The sequence below is a fragment of the Brienomyrus brachyistius genome, chromosome 2 (genome assembly GCF_023856365.1).
Source record: "Brienomyrus brachyistius isolate T26 chromosome 2, BBRACH_0.4, whole genome shotgun sequence".
Classification (NCBI taxonomy): Eukaryota; Metazoa; Chordata; class Actinopteri; order Osteoglossiformes; family Mormyridae; genus Brienomyrus; species Brienomyrus brachyistius.
Genome location: NC_064534.1, coordinates 3,847,259 through 3,874,530, shown reverse-complemented (window position 1 = coordinate 3,874,530; position 27,272 = coordinate 3,847,259). Strand labels below are relative to the sequence as shown.

At 46.1% G+C, this 27,272-nt stretch overlaps 1 protein-coding gene across 2 annotated transcripts; it reads right to left on the bottom strand.

Moving 5' to 3' along the window:
* Positions 1-224: 224 nt before the first annotated feature.
* On the bottom strand, positions 225-27,272 carry olfml2a (olfactomedin-like 2A). 2 transcript variants are annotated; one of them, XM_048988834.1, is made up of 9 exons: positions 26,965-27,272; positions 11,748-12,011; positions 9,111-9,218; positions 8,471-8,653; positions 7,886-8,144; positions 4,468-4,737; positions 4,158-4,343; positions 1,820-3,401; positions 225-1,741 (listed from the first exon to the last, which is right to left on the bottom strand). In XM_048988834.1, exons 1-8 carry the CDS (start codon positions 27,031-27,033, stop codon positions 2,797-2,799), a joined length of 1,944 nt encoding a protein of 647 aa, XP_048844791.1. In that variant the 5' UTR covers positions 27,034-27,272; the 3' UTR covers positions 225-1,741; positions 1,820-2,796. The 2 variants fall into 2 exon arrangements, with proteins under 2 accessions (XP_048844791.1, XP_048844800.1); XM_048988843.1 differs by having other exon boundaries at positions 225-1,527; positions 1,956-3,401.

The window sequence follows — 27,272 nt, the reverse complement described above, 5'->3', positions numbered from 1 at the left end:
TCTGTATTAAGTGAGAGTTAGAGGAAGAATTGTTTCATAAGGCATAAATTGACGGCTTGCACACAAACTCAGGTTCCGATGCCGTTTCAGATGTGCATGATGTTCTGTGTTTCCTGCATATTTTCCTGCTGGATGTCTGTTAGCAAATAACATGTCTGCATATTCCTAGGAATCAGCTTTATTTGGTGCTTGCATGTGATGCAGTGATTATGACTCTGGACAAATTATCTTTAATCTTTACATTTATTCTCAAGACATCCAGAGTGTCTTCAGGCGCCTACAAGCCAGATATTTTACAAAAACACAAAACACAGAATATGAACCTAGGAAAGAACATGAACATTTCTCAATTGTAGCAAAATTCAATGTCTTGTGAAAACAAGAAGTAAAATATACATTATTTCTGTCAGTTATGTGTAGAAAATACGTAGCTAATAGCTTCAGGTAATATCTGGTGCCGAGAATTTAAATGACAATTTATGTCAGTTAATTGCTGAATGAAACAATTCAGTATAGGACATGTGGGAGTTTTAGAAAGTAATTGTTAGAGTTACACATGTTTTAGTAAAAACCATACCAACAAATGACAAGTTATTTACAGACACTATTTTACAAAATAAGACATTTTGAGAATAAAATACAATTTGCCAGAAATCAATTGTAATGTGCAACCATATATATATAATGATTACTATGTCTGCCATGACGTGTATGTTTGAGTATTGCTAACCGATTCTGAAGGAACATATATGAACAACTTCATAAAAATATGATTTTGGTGGCCAGATGATTAGGTACACCAGCTGCTTACCCTGAACTGTGACTAAGCATTAGAATGTCTGAGATTCATGCCATTTCGAACATGGTGTTATTGTGTCTGTGAGACATGGTGGTCCCTGCACCTCAAAAACAGCCACCTTCCTGGTTTTTGGGGACAATAAGCAGAAGCACATGGATCCCTCGCGGTGTAAGACCCAGGGTGATTTAAAAGGCAGGAGCCTAGATTAATGCTGTCTGATTCGCTGAGGACCGGCGAGGCAAGAGCAGGGCTGCCCAGTCCTGCTCCTGGAGAGCTACCACCCTGCAGAGCTTAGGTACAGCCCTAACTTAACACACCTGATTCAGATAACCAGGCCCTTCCGTTATATCTCAGTATGAGAACCAGCTTAACTTCAACATAGCCGACTCTAATACTGAGGCAATACTGAAGGACCTGATTATCTGTATCAGGTGTGTTAAGGTAGGGCTGTACCTAAGCTCTGCAGGGTGGTATCTCTCCAGGAGCAGGACTGGGCAGCCCTGGTGTAGAGTGTACAGAGAACCATCGAGGCAGGGGAGGATCTTTGGATGAAAACACCTAGTTAAAGGGAGACCTCAGAGGAGAACAGCCAGACCCTGTAAAGCTAATAGGATGTGCATAAAGAGCAGCTCAGTACAACAGTGGTGCGCAGTAAAGTCATCTCTGAACCCACAACTAATCTACCCTTTACAGTACTAGCTAGGTGTGTCTAATAAAGTGGGACCTACCTGGTACTAACTAGGTGTGTCTAATAAATTGGGACCTACCCGGTACTAGTTATGTGTGTCTAATAAAGTGGGACCTACCCGGTACTAGCTAGGTGTGTCTAATAAAGGGGTTCTAGCCGGTACTAGCTAGATGTGTCTAATAAAGTGGGACCTACCCGGTACTAGCTAGGTGTGTCTAATAAAGTGGGTCCTACCCGGTACTAGTTATGTGTACCTAATAACTAGTACCGGGTAGGATCCACTTTATGTGTGTCTAATAAAGTGGGTCCTACCCAGTACTAGTTATGTGTACCTAATAACTAGTACCGGGTAGGATCCACTTTATGTGTGTCTAATAAAGTGGGTCCTACCCAGTACTAGTTATGTGTGTCTAATAAAGTGAGTCCTACTAGGTACTAGCTAGGTGTGTCTAATAAAGTGGGACCTACCTGTTACTAACTAGGTGTGTCTAATAAAGTGGGTCCTACCAGGTACTAGTTATGTGTGTCTAATAAATAGGGTCCTACCAGGTACTAGTTAGGTGTACCTAATAAAGTGGATCCTACCATGTACTAGTTAGGTGTGTCTAATAAAGTGGTCACTGAGTGTATATGTGTACAAGATTCTCCACTAAGTCAGTATTAATGCCTCTACTTGTCAGTCTACTAAAGTACAAATATTTGTCACCCAGATGTAGCACTGAGCATCTGAGGACATTTACAGTTGATGCAAATAGCTAAAGGCACATGTGTTGTTGTTTATATGAAGCTATTATTTTAAACTGCTTTCTAAAACAAAAAGAGCTGTTGTGATGAAAACATGATCCACAGTTTGTAAACATTTTAACCAAACTTATTTGTTTAACTCGAAAGCGATGAGTTTGTTATAGACTTCATCTGCAAAATTGAAGCATTAAGGCTGTTTCACTCATAGTAACTCGCTTGGCATTGTGAAAGCATGCTGTAGCATGTGTTCAACTGATCCATTGTTGTCGACGTTTCTTGATTGCTTAGGCTGATAACGCTCTTGACTACATATCAACGTATAACAGTGTAGGGCCTTTCTGAAGAAATAACAAATCCAAAGCATCAAACTCTTTAAAAAGACATTAATTCAAGAACATGTTACATGCTGTAGCATAGTTCAAACAGTTCTTGTTACTGCCTTGACCCCCAAAAAAAGGATACCCAACAGTATTTAAAGACATATAAAGTAAAACTAGTCAGAGAATAAAAAAAGTGCTTGGTGAACAGACGGATTTGAGTTGCGGGACAGGAACCCATGTGGTGGTCAGTGACCCACAAAGACTATGCGATAGGTTAGCTGGTGCCCATTGTCCCATGCGTACAGGACCCTCTCCTTGGGGTTGTAGTCGATTTGTGTGGTGAAGGAGTACTCATTGGTGAAGGGTAGCCCGGGCTCCGCCTCGGTGTCGGTGTGCGTGTCGTACGCGTAGGACAACACCCCCTCCTTCTGATTGTAGACGTTGATGGCGTACAGCACGCCGCAGACGATAAAACAGTTGCCAAAGGAGTTTCGCTTCAGGCCCGTCCGCCAAGTGGTCTCCTTCCGCACTGACAGGTCCCCCGGGTCCAGCTTGCTAATGACGATGACCTCCTGTTGAGAGTAGTCGTCATCAGCGCTTGGGTAAATGACCCACAGGCCGCTCTCGTCCACCGCGAAGTCGATGTCCGAGTGGCCGCGCCACTTCCAGGGCGTGGTGTCTTCATAGACCACATCGTGCAGCAGAGTCCAAGCTGCCACGTAGCGCATCCTCAGGTCGTACTTGATGATGTTCTTGGTGAAGGCCCGGTTGTAGTAGAAAGCACCGTTGTAGACCACGTGACCAGTGCCAATCCAGTTATATGGAAGCTTGTACAGGTTACTCCATCGGCCTGGAGACAAAACCAGAGCTTTACTGTCAGAATCGGGCTATTCCTGATACCATAGAAATGCTCTGAAAGATGACCCAGTGTGGTCTGACTGCTTGTGTTCAGCATTCCTTACCCTCCTGTCATGTACAAGGTACACTTCATAATCTTCATAAAATATATTTTACCTTATTAAACAAACAGACTATCCCAGCTGTATTAATGGGTTATTGGAATAAAATGAGAGGAGAACTGAAGACTTAAAGGAATGCAGTTAAGCCAAGGAATGGAGAAATGATAGAGTGGGAACATAAGCAGAAGCACATGGATCCCTCTCGGTGTAAGACCCAGGGTGATTTAAAAGGCAGGGGCCTAGATTAATGCTGTCTGATTCGCTGAGGACCGGCGAGGCCGGTGTCTGCTCTAAGCACATGACCGCAGCCCATAGGAGTGCGTCCTCACAAGGTCGTTTCCGCATTAACCTCCTTCCCATATTTAGACAAAGGTCCCTGTGTAGTCTTCAATCTGCTGTGGCTTATTTATCTGAAAATCGCATTTTTTCCCCCCCACTAGTAAGACTAATCTTTGTAAAAGCGACATCCTTTCAAAATGCGTAATTCTTGCATTCATCGAAAAAAGAACTGAAAAAAAATGGACATCGCGAGTTATTTCAAAAATAATATTTGGGTATAAAGTCCACATATTGATATTAATACATGGTTGTCTTGCCATACAGAAACTGAACTATACAGATTTTGCATCCTCAAAAGAATGGCTCACCTTGCTGGAAATTCTCCAGGTTTCGGAATTCGACGAGGTTGTTGCCATAGTAATAGTTGGTGACATAGATCTTGGAGTCCTTGGCGACAGGGTCCTTCATCCAGGCTCCTTCATTGCGCCCATAGCTGTGCTGCTTTTCCGGCGGCTCCACGGAGGCTATCGTGCCCTCGCAGTCCAAGTCCTTCACTGTCATTGGCCAGCACCACAGATACAAAGTGTTAGAGGGTAGGTGAACGTTTCATTGAAGCGTTCATGGAACATGAGCTCACGGTAACGGTAAAGCAGAGAGAGCCCCAACCAGGTGGCATACCTGAGCGGTTAGGAACGACCCAACTGCTGTTATCGGAGTTGTCCAGCACCAACACTATGGTTGGCGCTGGTCTCTCGGGCCGGGCCGTGGTGGTCATGGTGGCGGACTCAGTGGTGCCGCTGGTTGTCGGTGTGGCTAGGGTGGTGGTGGTGGTGGTGGTGGTTGGCACCGCCTTACTGGCTTCAGTGGTCTCCACAGTGGCCTCGGAGCTCCTGTCGCCGGAGTGAGCCTCTCTGGAGTCATGGGCCACGTGGACTTTGGCCGAACCGTCTGTGGGACAGACAGAGAGGCTACATCAGTAAATCCCTCTTTGGCGTTTCCCTCCTCCGAGCCACAACGGTATCAGAGATTACAGCCTCGATTCTCCAGCCAGGCATCAAAAGAAACCCACCATTAATGAAGCGGACTTCCACATTGTGCTTAAACACCCCCCCCCCACCCCGTAACCCAGCATAGCCTCATTCTGTTTGCGCTCAGCATTCCATGGCTTCCTGGGATGCTTCCAGAAAGTTCTGAATATTTCTCCAAAGACAATGAACAGATCCTGGGGGCCAAAGCCAGTGGGCTCCTCCTTCCCTGTCCTCTGTCTACCTGCTTCGAGGTCTGAGAAGAGCACGGCTGCACCTGCGCTCCACACTATGCCGGCATGAAACTAGAAGCGTGGATGGAACAGCTCAGGACAACAAGGAAGGGAAGAGAAGTGCAAACACAGCGAGTGCATGAAGGACCATCCTGTCTATGTCCCTTGTGATACTGCCGTCAAATGAAGATCTCCTAGCAATTGTACATTTTACATTTTATTTAACAGATACTTATACCCAACGTGACATACAATTGTGAAAGCAGGGTCAGATAGTTCCTGGAGCAATTGGGGGGGGGGGGTCTAGGCCCAAGGAATGAAATCAATCTGTGGACCCTGGAATTTGAAACAATGACCTTCTGATTACAGAAGTACAAATAGTACAATGGGACACAAACCGATTATCCCGTTTGTCTAGTAATGATGTCTTCTTCAATTTTGATGGTCGTCATTGTCCTTGACAATATTTGTCGATATACGTATTGGCTACAGTGACATCCGGTGAAGGTGAGAGAAATTTCCACGGAACCAAAGAAACAAATATATCGTGATAGTTTCCTATCCAAATGATATGGCATACAGACCTTGTGCTTCAGCCTCGATTAACTCTCTGTTTTACTCTTACTGTGATTAAAGATGTTCACTATAGTTACTTTAGGGAGAAGATGCTCATTTAAAATATGTGAAAGAAACAAACAAAATCAGCCACCACACCATGTGACAATAGCGTGATGGACTTGTGGGTAATGGGTGGTTCTTTACGTCACAGTGGGTCTCTTTTGCTCACCTTATTTGTGATCAGAGACTGGCGGCTCAGCAGATGTTCCTACTGATGGCATTTACTTTTTGAATAATGTCACTTTACTCTGCGATGATGAGCTGGATGTTGTTTCAAAGGTTTAACTGAATCGCAGGTAATAGTAAAGATCAGGGCCGTCGCTTGGATTGAAAGACATCAGGGACTCAGTCCAGAGACCTAATCTGTCTGAGGGTCATCATATGTACCTCGCATTCACTCTCTCTGAAGTTACGATGACAATGGCACTGAAATGTCTTTAGGAATCAGCCCAGGAAGTATGAAATTCTCCAGCTGAGAACATGGTGGTTTGGAACATCTAAGGTAAACAGATAATTCGGAGCTCGTTCTGATTCATTGGGGGTTTAGCACTCAGCCTGTGATGTGTCTAGGTACGGTAAGTTGGATTCCCACTAAAAGCTAATCACGCCATTTTCTGTCAGCAAATCACTGCCTTGACCAGAAGTTTTTAAACTGGAATTTTGCTAAATTAATTAAATTAGAACCGTAATAATCGATTTAGTCTATATTACAAAAGGATGACCATGCGACAAAAATCATAAAGATGTCGGTTTGAAAATAGTTGGGGAAACATGAATAATTTGTAAGTGTCAGCTTCCCACTGCAGGACTGGCCCTTCGTTTGCTGGAATGTTCCTCAGAACAGACAGGAAACTGTGCATCTTTCAGAATGGGGGGATAGCTGCTCTTGTGAAGCTCTGAAAACAAAGTTGACATTCTATTCGTGTCCACAAAGAACTGCCTTAAGGCGAACACAGGAAGTCACTGGAAGTCTTCGCATGAAAATATGAGACTGCATGATCTTCAGCCCGCCAAATGTTTTGTTTTCAAGAACAGCTTGTCTTAAACTCCTGTTCAATAAATTTCAGTACTGTCTATTGTTATGAGCGGTTGTACTCATTGTTGTCTTCTAAAAACACAATTTCTTTTTTACGTTCATTTTACTTCTGCTTTCTAAAGAGCATTGAAATCCACCCTGTTTTTCCATAGATCGAGATTCTTTTCCGATGTCTCATGCGCTGCTGGATTTAGGCTATAGCCCAGGACTTTGATACGCATCCAGTGTCTCTAGTCATTCAGTATCATCCAAACCACAAGGGATCAACATGGTCGAGTGTACTTCCCAAAGCCATGCTACCATGGTGACAGAGTTCCTTGCAAGGTGTTGACAGTGGGACATGTTCAAGGAAGTTCAGGGAGGCCAAAGCAAATATGGCTGTGGGTGTGGGAGCACTGAAAGTGCAGGAGAAGGCTGGCATGAGCCAAGGAGATACTGAATCGCAGGATGTTGTGGGAACTGTTTTTGGGATGGAGATCTAGTTTCCATAATCATATACCCAGTGTATGGTCTCTCTAAGCCTAGACGTCTGTCCCAGATATGGCAGGACGCAAGTCATGAGGAACTTGTACAAGTTACTTGGAAACCAGAGTGTCTGGAGGAAACAGAGATAATGACAGAATGAACATGCAAAGTCCACACACACGAAACCGATAGAAACCAGGCCGAGGGCCTTGGAGGTGTGAAGCTCATCCTCGTATTTTAGGTACCACGACAAACTTGGCTTCATGTTCCTACAAGACAAAGACTGTCTGGAGTGTTACATTGAGTGGGGGTTGGGTACAGAGTTACTTTTTTTAAACAGGAACAAAATATTCAATGAAAGAAACAGTATAGTACACATAGTGGGGCGTCTACAAAGACGTCTGTGTGCTTTTAGAGATTCTAGTATCGCCACCACAGTCAGAGTGGGGCAGTGGGAGCATTATCAAACCCCAGACAAGTGCACATCTAACAGACTCTTCTTTCTCCTACTGCCACATTAGTTTAGTCTGGGATGAAGATGGTCTCTCTTCCTGGGTCTCCAGTTTTGAGTGATCCAGTTGACCAACTGCCCTTTCCGCCTTGAATGTGTTTGTAGTCCTTGCCAAATTCTGGGACATCTTTTGAAAATTCCAAAATATGCATGAAATGTCTGGGAAAAATGACTTTCATTCTGATGGCAACCCAGAGGTCCACCTTACCTTTGGTGCTGGAGCTGTGTTTGACGTCCCCCACACTGCCAGCTTTGTAGTAGGTGATGCCCCTGATGACCCCTGGCTGATGACCTGCCACCTTGGTCTTGTTCGTAGGGTCGGCCGGCTTAATGGGCTTGACTGCCTTTGCGGGCTCCTTCTTGGGTTTTGTGGGCTTCTCCTTTGCAGGCTTGGGAGGCGGATTGACTGCTGGGACCTTTTTGTTGGAGAACTTTCCAGTCTCCTTGGAGTTTCCTGCTGTGGTCTCCTGCGGGAAGGAGAGTTTGATGAAACTCCAACACAGTGATGTCATGTACCCAGTGCCTTTGTTAAGCCCAATATTTAATTGCCTCATTTTCATGTTCATCAGATGTTGGAATGATCACTGGACTCATCATTGTTGTGTAAACAGACTCTGCTCTACAAAGAATGTACTTTAAAGTGGTTATAAACTTAAATTTGCACTTTGAAGTTAAGGACCATACACAAACAGTAATTCAGGCTCCAAGAGCTCTAAATGAAGTTGGCTCTTTGCCTTTGATTGGTTCAAATATTTGCAGGTCAATGAGCTATAGCAGGGGTCCTCTGTAATACCTGGGATTTGCCGTCATGGCCTGCAGTGTCCTTCTGCAGTAGCTGCAAGCCCAAACTGGAGATCTCCTTCTTGATGCTTATCATGATGTCCGAATAGTTTTCATAACGCTTCAGCTGATTGGTCAGATTGATGACACTGTCCTTCACAAAGTCATTCTCTCTGGTCAGGTTAGTCTTGATGGTCTAGAAGGAGGAGGCCAGACATGGAGAGCAAATTCAGGTTTAAACATTGGGAAAATAAGCAAGGCTTCACTTGTCCTCTGACCTTCTCATAATGAAATGGCAGATTTAACCCCAAAGAGAAACCTGGCAGTTTACACATTTTACAGCTTAGTAAAATAATTTGACTACTGAACTGCATTTGCATGATAAACTCCAGTCTTCCGGCAGCAGTGGTTCGTGAACCATCTGTTCTCCTTCCTCCTGACTTGGCAGAGAAAACTACTCTGGTTTCTTTGCCGTATTTCACTTTTCATTTCAATTAGCAGCAAGAGCTTTGGACTCAATGAGGATTAAATCAGTTGCACAGCCGCAGCGAGCCACAGTATTTGGAAAGGCCATGCAGTATCGAGCGGCAGGAAATCGAGACAGAACCACGACCTCTGCGATCAGTAGCCAGAGAGCATTTCTCCCGCCTTACCTCCTCCAGGTCGTTCATGCGAGAGACCACCTTGTTCATGTAGGAGTGTACCTTCAGGAGGTCCATGCTGTACAGTGTCCCCTCTAGCAGATCCACCATGGACTGAAGCTGCAAGGAGAAGCAGGCAGTATAGGTGTTAGTCAGCCAACAGAGCCTCCTGCTATTGTACCCTTGGACAGAGTCTTTCATGGCTACATTTGGACAGACTAAAAAACATTAAGATTTCTAAATGTGGCTCATTGCTATCTATCTATCTATCTATCTATCTATCTATCTATGAGACATTAGATACACATGACAAATTCACAAATCACATCCACCCGTTCACATGTACATACACACACACACACACACACACACACACACACACACACACACACACACACACACACACACGTCATATGTATGTAAAACGAAATTCATAAGTGCACAGGAAGCATAAAGCAGCATTCATTTGCACAGGATTAATTTCCCTGCCAACTTTATACGGCCAGATAGGCACGCTGAATGCGTGTCAGTGATTTCCACGGTTTGCCGGTATCCAGTTTCGCTCGGTGCGTCTCTAATCCGCAGCAGATCCGATAGCAGCGTCGCGGGTGAAAAAGCACCATCAGTTCCAGCTCCAACTGCCGCTTCAGATCGTTACCTCAGTCATCTCGCGGTTCCCTCCTTTCCCAAGAATCTGTCTGGTCGATCAGCTGCCATCAAAATATTATCACACAAACCCAAGCACTGCTTCAAATGACGGTGTCCCAAAATCCACAGAATCCCGGTTACAATCACTAATCAGAATGCTATCAAAATATAGTCAAATCCGTACATTTATGTGAATCTCGGACATCGGCGCGTCCCCTTTTCCCACGCCCCGAGCTTCTGCCGCCTTTTGAGAGCCTTAGCGACAGAGGTCCTCGGGGTCCGTCGTCTGTGAACCTAAAGTTAGTGTCGACGTCAAAGAACCCCGAGTCAACATTTCCTGACATAAAGCTGCACCTAGGAGGAGACACAACCTTCGACCTTCTACCACTGAGAAAGCGACGCATTCAGACTCGCTGAAAGAATGTGCCAAAGCAAAATTAAAAGTGCCCAGCATCTTAACTGCCCCAAGGTCTTAATTGAAATTCAGTTTACTGAATGAATTGTGGGGCGGCATGGTGGTGCAGTGGTTAGGTAGATTAGGGTGGCGGCATGGTGGTGCAGTGGTTAGCACTGTGGCCTCACACCTCTGGGACCCGGGTTCGAGTCTCCGCCTGGGTCACATGTGTGTGGAGTTTGCATGTTCTCCCCATGTCGTCGTGGGGTTTCCTCCAGATACTCCGGTTTCCCCCCACAGTCCAAAAACATGCTGAGGCTAATTGGAGTTGCTAAATTGCCCATAGGAATGCATGTGTGAGTGAATGGTGTGTGAGTGTGCCCTGCGATGGGCTGGCCCACCATCCTCGGTTGTTCCCTGCCTCGTGCCCGTTGCTTCTGGGATAGGCTCCGGACCCCCCACGACCCAGTAGGATAAGTGGTCTGGAAAATGGGTGAATTGTGGTGTAATGTATTGTAATGCAATCTACAGCACCCCTGCCTTGTGCTCTGCGTTTTATGGGATAGGCTCCAGGCTTCCTGTGACTGTGCCGGCTAAGCTGATGGATGGATGATTTTACCACTCAATTCATTTAATGAAAATTAATTATTTAGTGAAAATAAAAACTGTACCAATAAAGACACGTTAGACATGTAAAGATAGATGTGTGCAATCTGCCAGCCGATGAGACCACCTTCATATGACGGTACGCAGCAGACTGCTGTGCGACACTCATCCCAAGAAGGACAAGACGACGCTTCACGCTGCATCATTCCAGGGTCACTTCTACATATGCGATTCCCAAAAACCGATTGTTCTGGATTGTTCCGCATGCTGAATGGGAAAACCGTCCTCCTTTTTGAGAAACAGTGAATTCACTGGCTGCAGTCAGCAATCACTTCCTCTAGCTGCTGGACAGTCTCCGCAGCTACCCCCCTCCCCCCATCTCACAAACACTCACACGCCGCCCTCATTTTTGCATACGAAAGTGTGTCGAAAAGCCAAAACAAGTACATCAGCATCTGCAGTCATCAGATTTCCACAAAGGACACTAACGTCAGAGCACAACAATGACGAACCGACTAAGATGGCTGCAACCCAGCGCAATGACAGCATTAATGTTTGGGGGTAGCGCAATAAAGCAGGAAGAACGCCTGAATCAACTGCATTGTTCTGTCTTCCATCAGGTCCATCATCCTCATCCGTCTATCAGTCCACCACGCTTTTACCCGCCTGTGGAGTTTCAGAGGTGTATCCCAGTTGAGCCCTTTCCCTGGAACCGCAGAAGAGTCATGTGCATTTTTGTGACTTCGCCCACATTTCCATGACTGACCCCTGGGCATATACAGGGGCGGGGCTTACAGGGGTACTGGCGCAGGCTGAAAGCTGACTGGCCTCCGGAGTGCTCCCTGCCCTGTCACTCACCGATTCAAAGCATGTCATTGGTTAATGACTGCCCCCTCTGTACGAATTATGGCCCAAGTCGGCACAAACAGAAAGACTGAAGCAGCGCTGAGCGCGAGCGCACCACACTCTCTCTGCCAGCCACCCCCCCCCCCCCCCATCACCTTAAGCAGTTCAGGCGCCTGCTTCTTCAGCTTCTCCATCCGCCATTCATTCTCACAGGGATTGAGCGAAGACGGCGGAGCAGTGCAGGAGCACCGGCAGTCCGACCCGGAGCTGACCGTCTCCACCGCGTAGAAGTCCTCCGGACGGGCGCTGCCGCTACGCAGCCGGCTGCAGGCATCCCGGCTCAGGGGCCGCATGACGCACTTACAGCGGCAGTCGGAACCTTCCGAGGTCATGCGCACGGGCTCCGTCTCCCCGAAGATCTGCAAGATAAGCAAATTCATTAGTAATCTTTCATCCCTGTGTTACTCTTCTGTGACTTTTTCTTACCTATTTATACGCCTGGATATTTTTTAGGAGACATACACATCAAGCAGTGGTTCAGCAGGAGTGACCCCCCATTCATATCCTTAATCCGACTACCTGACTCTCCGTATTTGAAATCCCTACTTTGGAACATTACTGTAATACTCCATACTGTGTAGCCCATTTATGTGGATCTGAAGTCCCAGCTGATGCTCTGGTAACTCAAATCTATTAAAATGAGAGTTTATGCTCCTCTGTCAGAGTTCTGTTCCTGAAGTGATTCCGTAACGTTCTGTGCTTTATATTACATTTAATTAGCAGAGGATTTTGTGCAAATAAACGTACAAGTGAGGCAAAGAGCACATTACAAGCGTAAGTATAAGTGAAGCTGAAGCATTAGTGCAGCTCGGCTGAGCTTCCAGTGAGTGACCAGCTAAAGCAGGACTGGGGCAGGAGCTACAGAACATCTACCAAACAAAGAACAAACCAAGCAGGACTATTCAGCGACCAAGACAGCAACATCAGGAACATCGAGGGAATTACCGTCTTTTTTCATAGCATCATTCCATTTAAGTGACATTAACAGCCTCTGGCACGGGATTCCCAACAGCTGTGAAAAGCCCTTCTTAGATGTTCCACAGAGTTCCTGCTTACGATTATCTGCTGGGAGTGGAAATCCCGAAGCGGGACTGTGCGCAAACATGGCAACGGAGCGTCCGTCTCTTTATGCGCCACACGGCCGCGGATCCGCAGAGAAACGGGCCGCCGTTACCGTTGCAGCGGGGGGGCTGAAGGCCTGCTGTTTTTACCAGACGCGGTTCCAAGGATGCAAACTCTGTTTCCGTAGGAATGGCTTAACACAAACAGAAACGGAGCATTCAGTGTGATCATAACTCCCGCTGTAACCGCCCCCCCTTTGAAGTGAGCCCCCGTGTGCCAGAGTAGTCACCGAGTCAGACCCGCGGGCGGTCAACTCGCAGCCCCGCCAGGATGGTGCACCGAGCCGGCTGCCACCATCCTGTATTCTGCCCGTGGCCTGTACTACGAAGTGGGGTTACTGCCTTATCGGGGTAATTTGTCGGATTTAAGGTACCACAGTTTAAATGGACTTCATATTCGTTCACTTACATTTTGCCTAGACCACCTTAAATCCGACAAGTGACCCCGATAAGCCAGTAACCACGCTTCATAGTACAGGCCCCTGGATCGACATGTATTGAAGAATAAATTGTTTGGCATAATAATAATGAACTAATAATCAGAGACCCTGTGTAGTGCCTAAACCTTTTATAGTCATCAGATACAAAGTGGAAAAAAATTACAAAAATTGGGAGATGTGGTGCCTTAAATAAATATAAAACGAAAACAAAATATCACCAAATATTTGTGGCATGGGGTTGGGGAGTGGCAGAATCACACGCCCAGAGTTTGAGGTTTGAATGTTATCCATGCACTTAAATAAACAAGTGTTTGTAAAGAGCGTATTTGTGTGTGTTATGTACAGATTATATTTCGCGGGCCAAATGGATGGATGGAGCTAAAAGACAACAGTTAACAAGCCAACTAAACAGCAAGCTAAAGAGGTTAATGACCCAACATGGCAACCTTAACCCCCACCCTGCCTTAACCTTAACCGTAAGTAACCAAACAAAATACGAGACTTTTGGCATTTTTATTTTTTTGCAGTCATAGAGTTTTATGAAACTGAGCTTCCCCTTGTGGGGACTAAAAAAATGGTCCCTACAGCAACAAAATATATATATATATATTTTTTTTTAAATCACATTGTGGGGTCATTTCTTCCCCACAACATGATACTGTATCTACATGACACACACCCTGTCATCACTCAGCTTCAGGTTATCAAAGCGACACAGAGCAGGTGCAAAGACGTGGGTGGGAGAGTCACTTGGGACATGCTATTACCAGACTGAGGCTCTGAATAAGGCCGTGTAATTTACACTCTTGCTGACACCTGCCATTTATGCCATTAAAGTAACTTACAATTAAAATCGCTCCCCAACAAAGACCCAGAATTCCCTGTGCACCACATTCTTTGTGTTTCCTGTACATATTTCGATGTTCATGCCTGTGTTTAGTGTTCATCTGCAAGAAACCCTAAGAGGCTGCAGATGCATCCTTTGTGTGTGATTACCAGTTGGGTTCTGCCCATGGGCACAGCTCCCAGCATCAGCACGAAGGTCTATGCATGTTAACAGCTCAAAACCGGAGGTATTCCTGTCAGGATCGGTCCCTGACTGATGTCTGTTCCCTGTTTGGCCAGCAGGTGTCACTGGCCATCCCGCCTCTTGTGTGCTCCCCTGTTCCCCAGGCCACCGCATGACTTGATGGAAGCTGTGTCATCCAGGGTCCCCATTCAACATTATGGTCGTTGGGTTATTTTTGTGTTAGTTGTGCAATGGTGTATTTCTCTGTGGTTCCATGTTTTGCTCCCTGTTCTGTGTTGCAGTACTGTTCATTACCTTTGTTATCCTAGTCTGCCCTAGTGTTTGATTGCCCTCACCTGTGCTTTTGTTCCCAGTGCTTATTACTGCCCACACCTGTCTCTTGTTGGTCCTCGTCATGTCTGAATTTAAGTACCTGCCCTTGCTTTAGTCTTCAGTCGGATGTTGTGGTTGTTCCTGTGTTTGCTCCGGGTTATATGTACATGCTGTGTTAGTTGCTGTGTTTGTTCCTGTGTTACTCCCTTAGTTCTTATTTCCCCCCCGCCCGTGTTTAGACCCTCGTAGTCTCTTGTTTTCTTGCTTTTCCCCCCCTGATCTTACTAATAAAGCCCCTGATCTGGTAGCCGCACCGTGGACCGTCCGACTACCCAGCATGTCCCCCCCTAACGTGTCTCACTTAGCCCCACAGTACCGCTCACCCTGACGTCCTCCTCTAGGGAAGTTTACAGACCAGCCCACATGTGCCCCCACTTGCAGAACCGGTGGAATGAAGCCCAGGTCAGTCTGAACTTAGAGTTCAGCACTCAGCCACCATTATGTTACAAACATGTGGGGGGAGATACACTGTATCACTGTATCTAATTTCTTATACATTTATCATTATCTTTCTGTACTCATGCAAACCAGCATTTCTAATGAAGCCTTTCTCGCATGTGTGCACCCTGTGGCGCACTGGCATCCTGCCCAGGATGTTTGCAGCCTGATATAACACATTTTATCCCAAACGGTGTTACTATAGTAAGAAACGTGTATTTAATTCCTCAGTGACTGATGCAGCTGTTGCCATGCTCTTTCTTAATTTGCTAAATCACACTCTAATAATTCTTAAAATCTCTGGAGCTTAAATATACTTAAACACATTTTGCACAGTGTACAAACATCTGACTTGTGACGCAAAGACGCTAATTCATCTGCACACAGCTGTCCTTGGAAAGCCCGGAGTGATTTACACATCCCGCGGCCTCATTATATTTATTATCTTTTCATTACACTTTGTCTGCTTTCACGGCTGGGTGTTTATTGTGACAATTATAGTTCATTAAGTCAAGAGTATCCTGGCTGGCTCTCTATCTGGCTGGGATTTTGCTTTTAGGTCTGGCTCCTCATCCAGTAAACCTGCCAAAAAGATATTAAAACACAATTACGAACATGGCAAAATGATCTTCTGAGCTTGTTTTACTGAGGAAGGTTAGGGGTTTGTTTTGGGGCACGCCTCCTGAACGGTCACTTGTAGCAGTTCCTGTGGGATCAACCATACTTTGTTGTCAAAGGACACCTTTGTGGGAGAGCAATCTGCACTACCATAGCCTGCTATGAGGGGGGTCCACAAGTGGTCGGCCCGCTTGAAAGGACAGAGCCTTCCTAAGATTATGGGGGCTGCCCCCATGTACCCCCCTACCTTCAGCCCTTATTGTGTAATTACCCGAATGAAGGGGATCAACCTAAAGAGGTCACGCTCTGAGGTCACGAGTGGGGGTCACGTTTCGTTTCAGGTGACTGACTGTGACAGCTTGTCCGCTGTCTCAATTACCCTCAGTCTGCAGTGGGGCTAAATACTATTTCCCTGTGTGTGTGTGTGTGTGTGTGTGTGTGTGTATGTGTGTGTGTGTGTGTGTGGGGGGGGGGGGTGGAACTAATATATTAATTGTGGAAGCAGACCGGTGAAGCATCCTGCCTTGGCAAAACCGATCAGGGTCAAGAAATTAGTTGAGTTGACGCTGCAGTGTGATGATAACGATCTTCGCGGCGATTCAGGAATTAGTAGCTTCCTGTCAGTAAACGAGTTTCTGTTAAAGATATTCACAAATTCTGAGCAGCATTTCAGTAAATAAAAGTGCAATTGCGAACAGGGGGTTTCTCCATTAATGACATCACGTAAACAATAGTCTCCATTTATCATTCTGCGAGATCAAGATCTGTGTCTCGTGCTTCAAAGTGGGGCAGGTTTTCCACAGGTTAGCAGTGCTTGAAGAACTATTTGTCATATCTATTAATTTGCTAATTTAGTTTCCGTTGCAGTTTTGTGAATTACTTCTGTCGACTCAGAAAAACTACCTCAAGCAGTCAAAACTTTATTTACAATATTTGAAGGGTTTTTTTTTCCAAAATTTGAGTGTTTCCATTAATGGATTTTCAGTTTGCATTTTCAAAATGTGAAAGCTGGATCAGTGGAAATGCCTGTAGAGAAGCAGAGGCTTTGAGGGCGCTGCTTGGTGTGAGCCGGTGCGTGAGACTGCAGAGCGTCTGTGTTGTGTTCTCTGGGCAAACAGCCAAGACTGGCATGTCCACTTTCAAAGCAGGGCAAGCCATCAAGGTAAACAGATCAGCGATGTGACGAGACGCTCATTACTGCAGGAATGCAGCTGCCTTCGGAGGGAGGGTGCTATGGAAAGATGCATGCTTACAGATTAACATCCCGCGTGCTTTCAGTTTGTGAAGTCAGCACCCCCGCCATCACCCCCCCAAGAGGAATGGGAGGCAGGTCCTGTGCCATGTCAACCAAAAGATTCTCTTCATGGGCATCTTCAATCAAGGCAACTTTCAACATACTCTTACTCATACTTAAATGATCTCATTTTGTTACGAGCCAGAAACACTTTAAGTGCCTGATTCAACAACACAAAAGCAGCCCCCAGAAATTTACAGTCTCTTAGGCACACGTCTAGGTTGCCCTTTGCTCGACCCACTGGTGTGCATAAGATTCTCAGACCTGGCCCACTTTCCCTTGTCTGCAACCACGCCGGTCTGAAGCAAAACAATTTTAAGAGGCTTCAAAGGGTGTGGGATGCAAAATAATTACTCTTTGCCCTAGTGTACTGAACAGTACAGGAGAACATCATCTCAAAAATGTTTAGTTATCCAATACATAACTGAACATGCTCTCATTGCCAGTTTTCCATGATATTTTGATGATGGAGATGTGAAATCGACTGTCGATCCTCAGCAGTACGATCCGAGGTTCAGATGTCAGAGTTAGGATGTTTCCCTAACAATATAATAATGATCAGACCCAGTGACTCATTATTAACAATAAGAACGCGCCCGTAGTTATGAAACAGCATTGCATCCGTCTCCTCGGCTCTCTGAGAAACAGCTTGTGTAAACTTGTGGAAGAATTCGAGGCTGTAAAAGGCTGAGGTAAATCACATGGCTGACCTAAAAGTGATCGCTTCACTTAGGCAAGGAGTAAACAGAATGACAAACGTCATCTCGAGGAAAGATGGTTCTGAGGTTTGGTTCGTGCCCAACAGTCCCCTCCCCTGCCTTTCATTTGCCATCTATGGACCAATCAGAATGTTTTTTTGAGGAGAAACCCCACCCCTTTCTGCTATGAGACAGTATAAGATCACTGCCTGGCAGTAATAACAGTCTAATGAGAGCTGAAATAAACACCCTCAGTTCTCAGTAATCATTAAAGCCCTTGACAGGGCCCCATAAGCCAGCACCGACCCACATTCCTTGTCCTGCGCTGTGTTTTGTCACTTGGTGCTAGTTTGTCTTGGCCACAATTAGAAAACTAGAACAAATGCAAACAGTGACTGCATGAATCTCCGGAGCTTTCCTTTAACTCCCGCTTGTAAATCATCAGTGAGATCTGGACGCCTGCCTGCACTCTACAGTACATATCACGCCCCCGTGCTTTACGATTAACTATATTTACAAGCAAGCGATCCTGCACGCTGACTGCATACTCCGCCTTGCCGTAGATGTGCCTTCTACAGGACGCACTTTTAATCGCTTTGTTGATCCTATATCATCACAAACTCGGCGAGCATTTCCACCTACAGAAGCAGGACCTTGCAGGCGTGTCCGTGGCGATTCTGTCTTCTCGCTTCCTTCAGGCTGCGGTGGAGCTTCACTCTGTTCCTACATACTGGGTAATTCAATCATGTCATTAGGAACAGGCCTGATCGTCATCCTCAGACCCCTCACCCCCGTTGTCTTCTTGGAAGGCTATTTATGTAGCGCTCCGGTGGGAGGGAGCTGCCTCTTCATTAAAGTGCTGCTTCACTAACGTCGATGGTCGTAGCATTTCCGCATCAGAGTGTAGATACTGACCCTGGGCGCAGACTGTCCATCTGTGAGGGGGAAGAACGTCCGTCTTCCCTCGGCACCTTCAAGACCCGTGGTTCTCAAACCCGGTCCTCAGGACCCACTGCCCTGCTTGTCCTCCAGCTATCCCTGCCCCACACACTACTGATTACCTGGATCAGGTGTGTTCAGCCAATCAGAAGCTGAAAGACAGCTGGGACTTGTGTGTGGGGCAGGGATAGCAGGAAAACAAGCAGGGCAGTGGGGCCCGAGGACCGAGTTTGAGAACCACTGTCCTAGAGACTCTGTGCTTCATGCCATCACATTCACAGAGATTCAACTGACTGGGTGAAACAAAACCTTGGTCTGGATCTGTACCTTCTGGTCCTGAACTTTCCACCTCTGGTGGTTACCTGACGTTTAGCCGCTTAACATGTTTTATATAGAAATCTATTTTTTAGTCAAAAGAAATCCAAAACCTACCACCCCCAAGTGCACCTTCGCGGAAAAGGAAACACAGAATGACAAATACAGCCAGTAAAGCATGTTGCTGTGATAAAAGGCGAAATCGAAGTCTCTGCCACATAGAAACGCAATAAGTCTTATGTCCAGAAAGCATTTTAATGCGCGGTGGAGGATCAGAGCGCGTGTAATCCCACAGGAATTCGAGCACGGCACCGTGGAGATCATAAAGCGGCAGCCAACCCGATACGGGTCACTGATCCGATGGCGGTCTCAAATGGCGACCGGCTGTCCGTATGTCAGCATTCAGCAGGACCGCTCCCCCTCTTAGGACCGCCCACCTCTCACCAAAATTTACATTCAGTTTGTGTCAACGCTGCAAATGCAGGAACAAGGTGCTCTGACTGTGTTTCAGTTCTGAAGAGAACAGCGAGGTCAGTGAAGGAACCCACAGCGTGAGGAACCCAAACTATTTCTTCAAGGGCAGTAGATCGAAGGGCCATGAATGTTCAGATGATCTCAAACTACCCTGTGGGGGATCTCGGTGGACTCCTTACACATTTTTTTAGTTGATCAGACTTATCTTAACTCCTGAATTAGGAAGCTCCATGTCCTGCCAGAATGTTTCACTGGAATTTGGGTCTGGTCTATCAGGGCCTATCTGTGCTCATTCATCTGGACATTTCCGTGCCATTTAGGATCATCATCCTGCTGTGGAGATCCACCTTCTGCTCGGTTTCAAGCCACAGATGGGAGGCCTTGATATCCTTCTGCAGCATCTGCCGACGCAATGCAGAATTGATGGTTCTGCCAATGACAGAAAGCAGCTTCAGCTGCATGCTGGACAGTCTGGAGAAGGCCGAAATGCCCCAAAGCACTTCTCATCAAAACCCAAAAGTTTGACACCTCCCTGGACCATCCGTGCAGTCTGTGGTGTAGTTTGTGGTCAATCATTTCATTGTGGTCTCATCCAATCCATTACAACCTCTTTTGTTCAGTGTGTCTGATACTTGGATCATGAACATACATTTTAATAAATGCTTTTATATAAAGCGACACACTACTTTTAGGAAAACAGTGACCAGTCTCTAGTCTTTTAAGGGTCTTGCTCAGGGGCCCTATTGTGGCATCACTCTACTGACCATGGGATTTGAACCACAGACCTTCCACTCACAGACCCAACGCCCCATCATGCTGAAGGATGCACCACCTCCAGAGGATCAGTAAGCACAGCCTGCAGAATCTTTGTCCATAGATAACCTGTTTTTTCCGGTGGTAAAAGGTGGCCTTATAAGTCTCCATTTCAAGACATCAGTGGAGCCCCAATTTCTGGACCCATGAGAACCAATAAGCTTTTGTTCGTTTGGCCCGATTTAATTGTCGTTATTTTGATTACATCTGTCTGGTGCTGGAATGAGAAGCTTCGCTCAGTGTGGTCTGTCGCACCAGGAAAAGCTGCCTGATTTTTTGACACCCAATACTAAAATTGGTTATTTTTATGATATTTTGGGTTGGTGTGGTGGCACAGTGATTAGATCCTGATTAGAACCACCGGTTCGCACCTCGAGAACGGGGGTCTCTGTTTTCACTATGGTTCCATGTTTGTGGAGTTTGCAGGTTCCACCCATGTCATTGTGGGGCGCTTCAAAATTCCCCCTATAAAAACATGCTACGATCTTTTAAAGGCAGGGTTACTACAAATCCCAAAGATAGACAGTGGTGTGTGAGTTAGGACCCTGTGATTATGATTAGAAGGCCATTAGTTTGAATCCCATGGTTGGCTGAGTGATGTCACCATAAGCTCCTTCAGCGAGGTGCTTAACCCCCAGTTATTCCAGGCACTGGCTGACTCTGCTCTCTCAGTTCTACATTCTACATCTACTACATCCGCTACATAAAATATCATTTCCATAATTTAAAACAAGACAATGATGATGAGGTTAAAGAATTTCATTCACTCTGCTCTCTCAGTTCTACATTCTACATCTACTACATCTGCTACATAAAATATCATTTCCATAATTTAAAACAAGACAATGATGATGAGGTTAAAGAATTTCATTATCATCAGGGCCTGCGATGGGCTGGCCCCCCATCCTGGGTTGTTCCCTGCCTCGTGCCCGTTGCTTCCGGGATAGGCTCCGGACCCCCCGCGACCCAGTAGGATAAGCGGTTTGGAAAATGGATGGATGGATGGATTATCATCAGGGCAAGCGATTTTTCTCTGTGAAATGTAGTGCGATACGTTTTTACAACTCTGCCACTGAGCACGGTGTAAGTGATGTACACCATGGAGAAAGACAGGAAACTCACTTTGGGGAATGGGTCATGCAAGAGTTATTTAATGTAATTGTACAGGAATTCCAGCGCGGGCCAGATGAAGGTTTCTGGTAGACAGTGACCTCAATGAAACAAGCAAGCAGATTTAGAACAAACTATGACAGACGAGGCAATTCGCAAATTAAAGAGAAGGCAAAAGAGCACAAGGAGTTGAGATGAGATAGTGGTAGAAACCATGAATATGATACAATATGTCATATGGGCGTTTCTATATGATGTCACGTCACACCGAGTCCTGGGATTTAAAATGGTAGTTAATCAATGGCTTCTCCTGACCAGGAAGTGCGTAGGTAGCTGCTAATCGCTGACAGTCGTGCAGCATATTTGTTCTCCGCTCTCTAATTGCTTCATTTGTCACCATGGAAATGAGTGATGCAGGAATGGAGTCCATCAGCAGCAGCGTAGCCACTAAGAAAGCTGATTAAAAACCTACAAGGTTAGAACCTGCAGAAGCTTCTGTGTCACACTCAAAGTAGGGATGATTTCACACTCAGTACAGGAGCTTGCAGGAAATCCACGGTTCATCCTGCAAAATGGGTGGTACCACGGGGCTCTACCTCATCTCCTGACCTTTGACCTTTAGAGTGAATCCACCAGGGCCAAGGGGACCCAGCCTCCTCCTCTGTGTCCTCACCAGCAGAGCGGTCTTGGTCTCCTGTCTCTACTCCGTTCCAATGACCTCACATCACACGCACAATCAGCCTCCTCTGCTGCAGCTATCAGAGAGACAGCAGAGCCCCCTGAGGACCCCCCCCCCCAGACTACGAAGCTATATTGCTAATGTCAGATTTTGAACTTTATTCTGGGTTATTGTTGACCTGAGACACACACAAACACACACACACACACACGCGCGCGCACACTTCAGTCTGCGGTTGTTCATGACGCCACAGACATGCCGGGACTGACACGCTGTCATCACTGTGATAAATAACGCCAACCCTCCTCTCCATTACTTCCAGCTTTTATGGGCCGAGAAAATAGACTAAATAAAAGAAACACACACATACCAATACAATCAACAACAGAGAAATAAATATGCGCAAGACTGGTGGTTGCAGAACGCACTACAATAAGAGTTTAAAAGCCTGATAAGGTCCATTCGGTGCTCTCTGAGTCTCTGTTCTCGCCTGTAGTACCATTATTTGGGGGGGGCACTAGCTATCATCATACAAAGTGGCTCTGGAGCCCTTGCTGTTATCGGCGAGGGGAAGGGTATCCTTCACAGCAAGCGGTTTGCAGTCTGCCGGATAAGAGCACGTCTTACGAAGGGGGTGGGGGGCAGCGGCGGCGGCGCAAACACAAGCCGTGACTTGTTAACCCCCTAGGTGCTGTCACTGACCAAATGGTGCAATAAAAACCATTGTCACAAGAGTGCAGCTTCTTCAGGGAAACTGAGGGATGATGAACTGACCAAACTTGGAATGTGCTAGACACACGTGGTCTTTTTATAGAGGAGAATAGGAAGCGCGATTTCCTCTCTCATAACTCCAGGCGACTCGGAAAATCACCACACACGGAACTCAGCCAGGTGGAATTGTGGGTAACGGAATGCAGGCGGACCAGGAAGAGTGCGTTATGACGGATTTGACCTCTGACCCACGCACATGCAGAACCAGCCATATTGTCCGAAATGCATAAGCTCACGCAAGCAGCCTGTGGTCCATCTCATTACCTCTCCTGCTGTCCTCACTCAGCCACCCCGCCCTCTGTGCTCTGATGTCATGGACAGTCTCCATGGGAACAGAGCAGCCCGGCCACTGAATTCCCCGAAACACGATCCACGGGTCATGCAGACGTGACCGTCATTCTCCCCGGAGGTGTGGACAAGCAGGTGCCTCATTCTTCCATTCCATTGCTACCAACGACCAGCAGGGGGTGTGGCGGTTACGACACTGCGCTACTTGTATTAATCAGTCATATACAACAATTAAAAGGTATGCAAGCTTTGAGTGAAATGAGCATGAAGCTCTGTGAGCATAAGAGCTGAGGACCAAAAGGGAGCCAAGCGACTGACAAATCGGGACACTATTATACATGACAGAGAATCAACTGTCTTACTGTCTATGCATTTCACTCTCATCTAACTGCCAATGGCTGTGGAAATATTTCGATCTGTCTGTCATCCAACCACTAGGTCAGGACCAGGTCACACAGTCTATTGCAGGCAGTGCAGGGTACAGTGCTAAGGTTCATCCTGGATGGAGTGCCAGTCCATCACAAAGCACATTCACACCTAAAGGCGACAGACACCGTTAGCCAGCCTGCATGTCCTTGGACTGCTGGAGGAAACTGTCAAATCATGAAGATAACATGCAAACTGCACACAGAATGGGGATTCGAACCCGTGGCTGGAGAGGTGACCACACGACCATTCCTCTGAATGGTGGCAGCAGCGTTGTGCGTCTTGCTAACCCCTTCAAACGCCTGTTATAAGGCAGCTTTTCAGACTCGCTGGTGAAATTAACGGTGACGCAGGCCGACAGGAATGCCGGCCTTGATGCACGGCTCCCTGATGCACGGCTCCCCAATGCACCATTCGGGCCATATTAATAGAGGTAATGTGTGCTGTAGTGCGCTGCGATCTGCACTCTGACCCCACTGTGAGCTGGCATGCAGCTCCTCTCTGACAGCATCTGCAGACAAACTGAGCTATTGTACAAGTGAAATACACTGACAGCACATGCCTGCGGAGGACTTTTATAAAAGAGCTGCTGAATGGGGTTATTGATTGGTGGGGCTCAGCACCAGTCCATTATTTCCATCCATCCATTTTCCAAACCACTTATCCAACTGGATCGCGGGGGGGTCCGGAGACTATCCCGGAAGCAATGGGCACGCAGGATGGGGGGCCAGCCCATCACAGGGCACACTCACACACCATTCACACCTACGGGCAATTTAGCAAGTCCAATTAGCCTCAGCATGTTTTTGGACTGTGGGGGGGAAACCGGAGTACCTGGAGGAAACCCCACAACGACATAGGGAGAACAGGCAAACTCCGCACACATGTGACCCAGGCGGAGACTCGAACCCGGGTCCCAGAGGTGTGAGGCAACAGTGCTAACCACTGCACCACCATGCCTCCCCAGTCCATTTTTTTATTTATATTTTTATTTATATATGCACGCCTTGGTTCACGCGTCCATCCCTAAAGTCATATGTCCGTATTACAATGTGAACACGAATGGATTCTGTTACATGCAGAATGATTTATATAAGGGAGTGCAGAGGTCCTTCTGTGATGGAGATGTTTTACAGGAAAGCTCAACCTCTCCGTAATTACGGACACTTTTGTGCCTGATTTAGGATTCGCGACGCCCAAGAAAAATCACTTATCCAGTACAATCCAGTGAAACACTTCAGGATGCAGATGGCAGAATTAAATTAAATTCGTTTTTATATATCACCACAATAGCTGCTCCTGGGCACTTTCCACGGTATGTGAGGAATCCATCATTCGTAGTTTGTCCAGAATGGTGCGAAACGCTAGGACTCCAGTGTGGACTCCAGTGTGGACTCCAGTGGGAGAATGACCCACCAACACCCAAACACACACGCGCATCTCATGTGTCACCATTTGGTTATTAGCCTCCATTTCATATCTAGCCATCCTCAAAAAGGGTGACAGAAAGCGTGGGGGATTAGGGTGGGGATGCCCTGGACAGGATGCCAGTCCATCAGAGGACACATGCAGAATCACACAGTACGGCCAATACAGAGAGCCCGGTTCACCAAAGCACACATTTTATGGGCTGCAGGGTGAAGCCGCAGTACATGGAACAAACGCATAGAACACGCAAACGTCACACAAAGATACTGAATCCACTGCCTGAGAGAGGCATGACTACAGCACTGATATCTGAGCCTCCATGTTATCCTGCATATTTACACAGCTGATGTTATTTTATTGGACCAGATCTGCATCTTCTGGGACATGGACTGTCGATTGTATTTATTAGTGCTGTTCCTTAGCAACCAGGACACTTATTACCCTGTGGGTAACAGTTAGGTAATATACAACCTGCGACTCCTGCTTTACCTCATGGCACTTTAACCATGGAAATAAATGTAAATAAAAAATACCCAAGTTATAAAAACTATACTCCCCCACGATAAAATCACCCCAGGAGTGTCATTCATTGCATGCGTTTTCATTTGAGGACTGAAATATTGTAACGGGATTTAAAACCAAAGCGAAAAATAACAATAACATTGGAAACGAGACGGTCTCATAAATCAGGGAAGTCGGCTTTCAGCTCATAATTACATTACGTTACAAAATAGTTATTTTATATAAATGAGATGGACAGTAGGAGATTGTATGATAATAAGATCAATACTCCCAATATTCTAAATCGTGGGAGAAAATGGCATCATTTTATCTTTTTAGCAATATTCTGCTCCTCGAAGTGTAATCAGCTTTCAACGAACATTTTCATTCACATAACAGTTATTAATCCCTCATGTGCATTAAACTTCTTCGATTAGGGGTTTGAGTCTAACTTTTTATATTAGAAAACAAGTCTGGCCACATTATAGGCTAGTTTAAAACCCTTAGCAGTGCCAAGAAGTATACAATAAATTGTAAAAGGCGAATTAAAAATAATGTTTGTTTGCACAGTGTGATAATGGTAAATCAGTTTAAGCTTTACTGGAATCCAGGGAAATGAATCAATTAGTCAGTACCCGATCGGCCAGCGCTCGTCAGTCATCTGGAGACGTACCTGCCTTAAACCGAGTTGTTGTAAAAATATCCAGCTTTTATTTAAGGCTGAATTATTCCAGCTGGCGACGTTACGATAGATTATGTAGCGACAGCTGCGCACAGTTGAAATATCAGCGCCTTGAAAGCACTTAACAACAGAGACAACGGGTGTAAGTGAAATACCCTGTACGGTGGCACAAAGCCGCCGTTTCAATCTCTAATTTGGTTTCTTTCGCACCGAAATGTAGCGGTGGCGTTTACGCGCAGCGCAGCCGCCAACAAGCGAAGCGCAGTTACACCGACCGACCACATGCAAGACAAGGAGCCACTGCAAGGAGCCTAAATGACAAGGACTCGGCTCTCTTTGTATTAGGCTATTAGTATTGCTGACTTGAATAGTTTTAGACGTGTAGCCCATGTCCGATTTCTGAGAGCAATAACATGACCTGTCCCCATTTAAAATTATTTCGTTTCAACACAGGGCCACAAATTGCCAATAAAAGTCCATTTCAACACAATGACTGTTTTGCAACACAAATCAATGCATGCTATTTTTGGGGGTCAAGGAATAAGTTCATACGCAGGATACCAATGAAATTGAAAACAATGCGAATATATGTGGTACAATTTACAAATGAATCGTCACGCAAACAAATCTGTCGCCCCCTCAAGCAATTAATGCACATTTATATTTAAATGCAATTTAAAAGTAAAGTGTTTTGTATGCAAGTCATATATGAGATTTTTTAAATTTGGACTTCTGTCTTATTACAGAGCAATTAGACGTGTTAAACCTAGAAAATAAAGTGTCGACCATTAATATAAAGACCCCCGGATTGCCAATAAGAAACGCGCAATGATAAGACTTCAGGTACTTCTCGAAAGCGGAGACACCAGACTCACCTTATTCTGCGCGGCGGCATATTGGGACAGCAGAAAGGCGCAGGCTATGGTGCTCGTATATCTCCACATCTCTGGCGGGGTCACTCACTCAGACAGGCTGCAGCTGGTCTTCCCGGTCTCCCGCTTGTCCTATTAACGGGGGCAGCCGTCCGACACGCTAAGGATTCATTGCCTGGAAGAGAATCAGCGTGAGCGTGAACCCTGCCTCGACGCAAGAGCCGGGTAACACCCTGTCCGGACGGTGGCTGCAGAGAAACACCCCTATCCTGTTAGCCTGTTCACACGTGTGGATGAAGGAGCAACGCCTC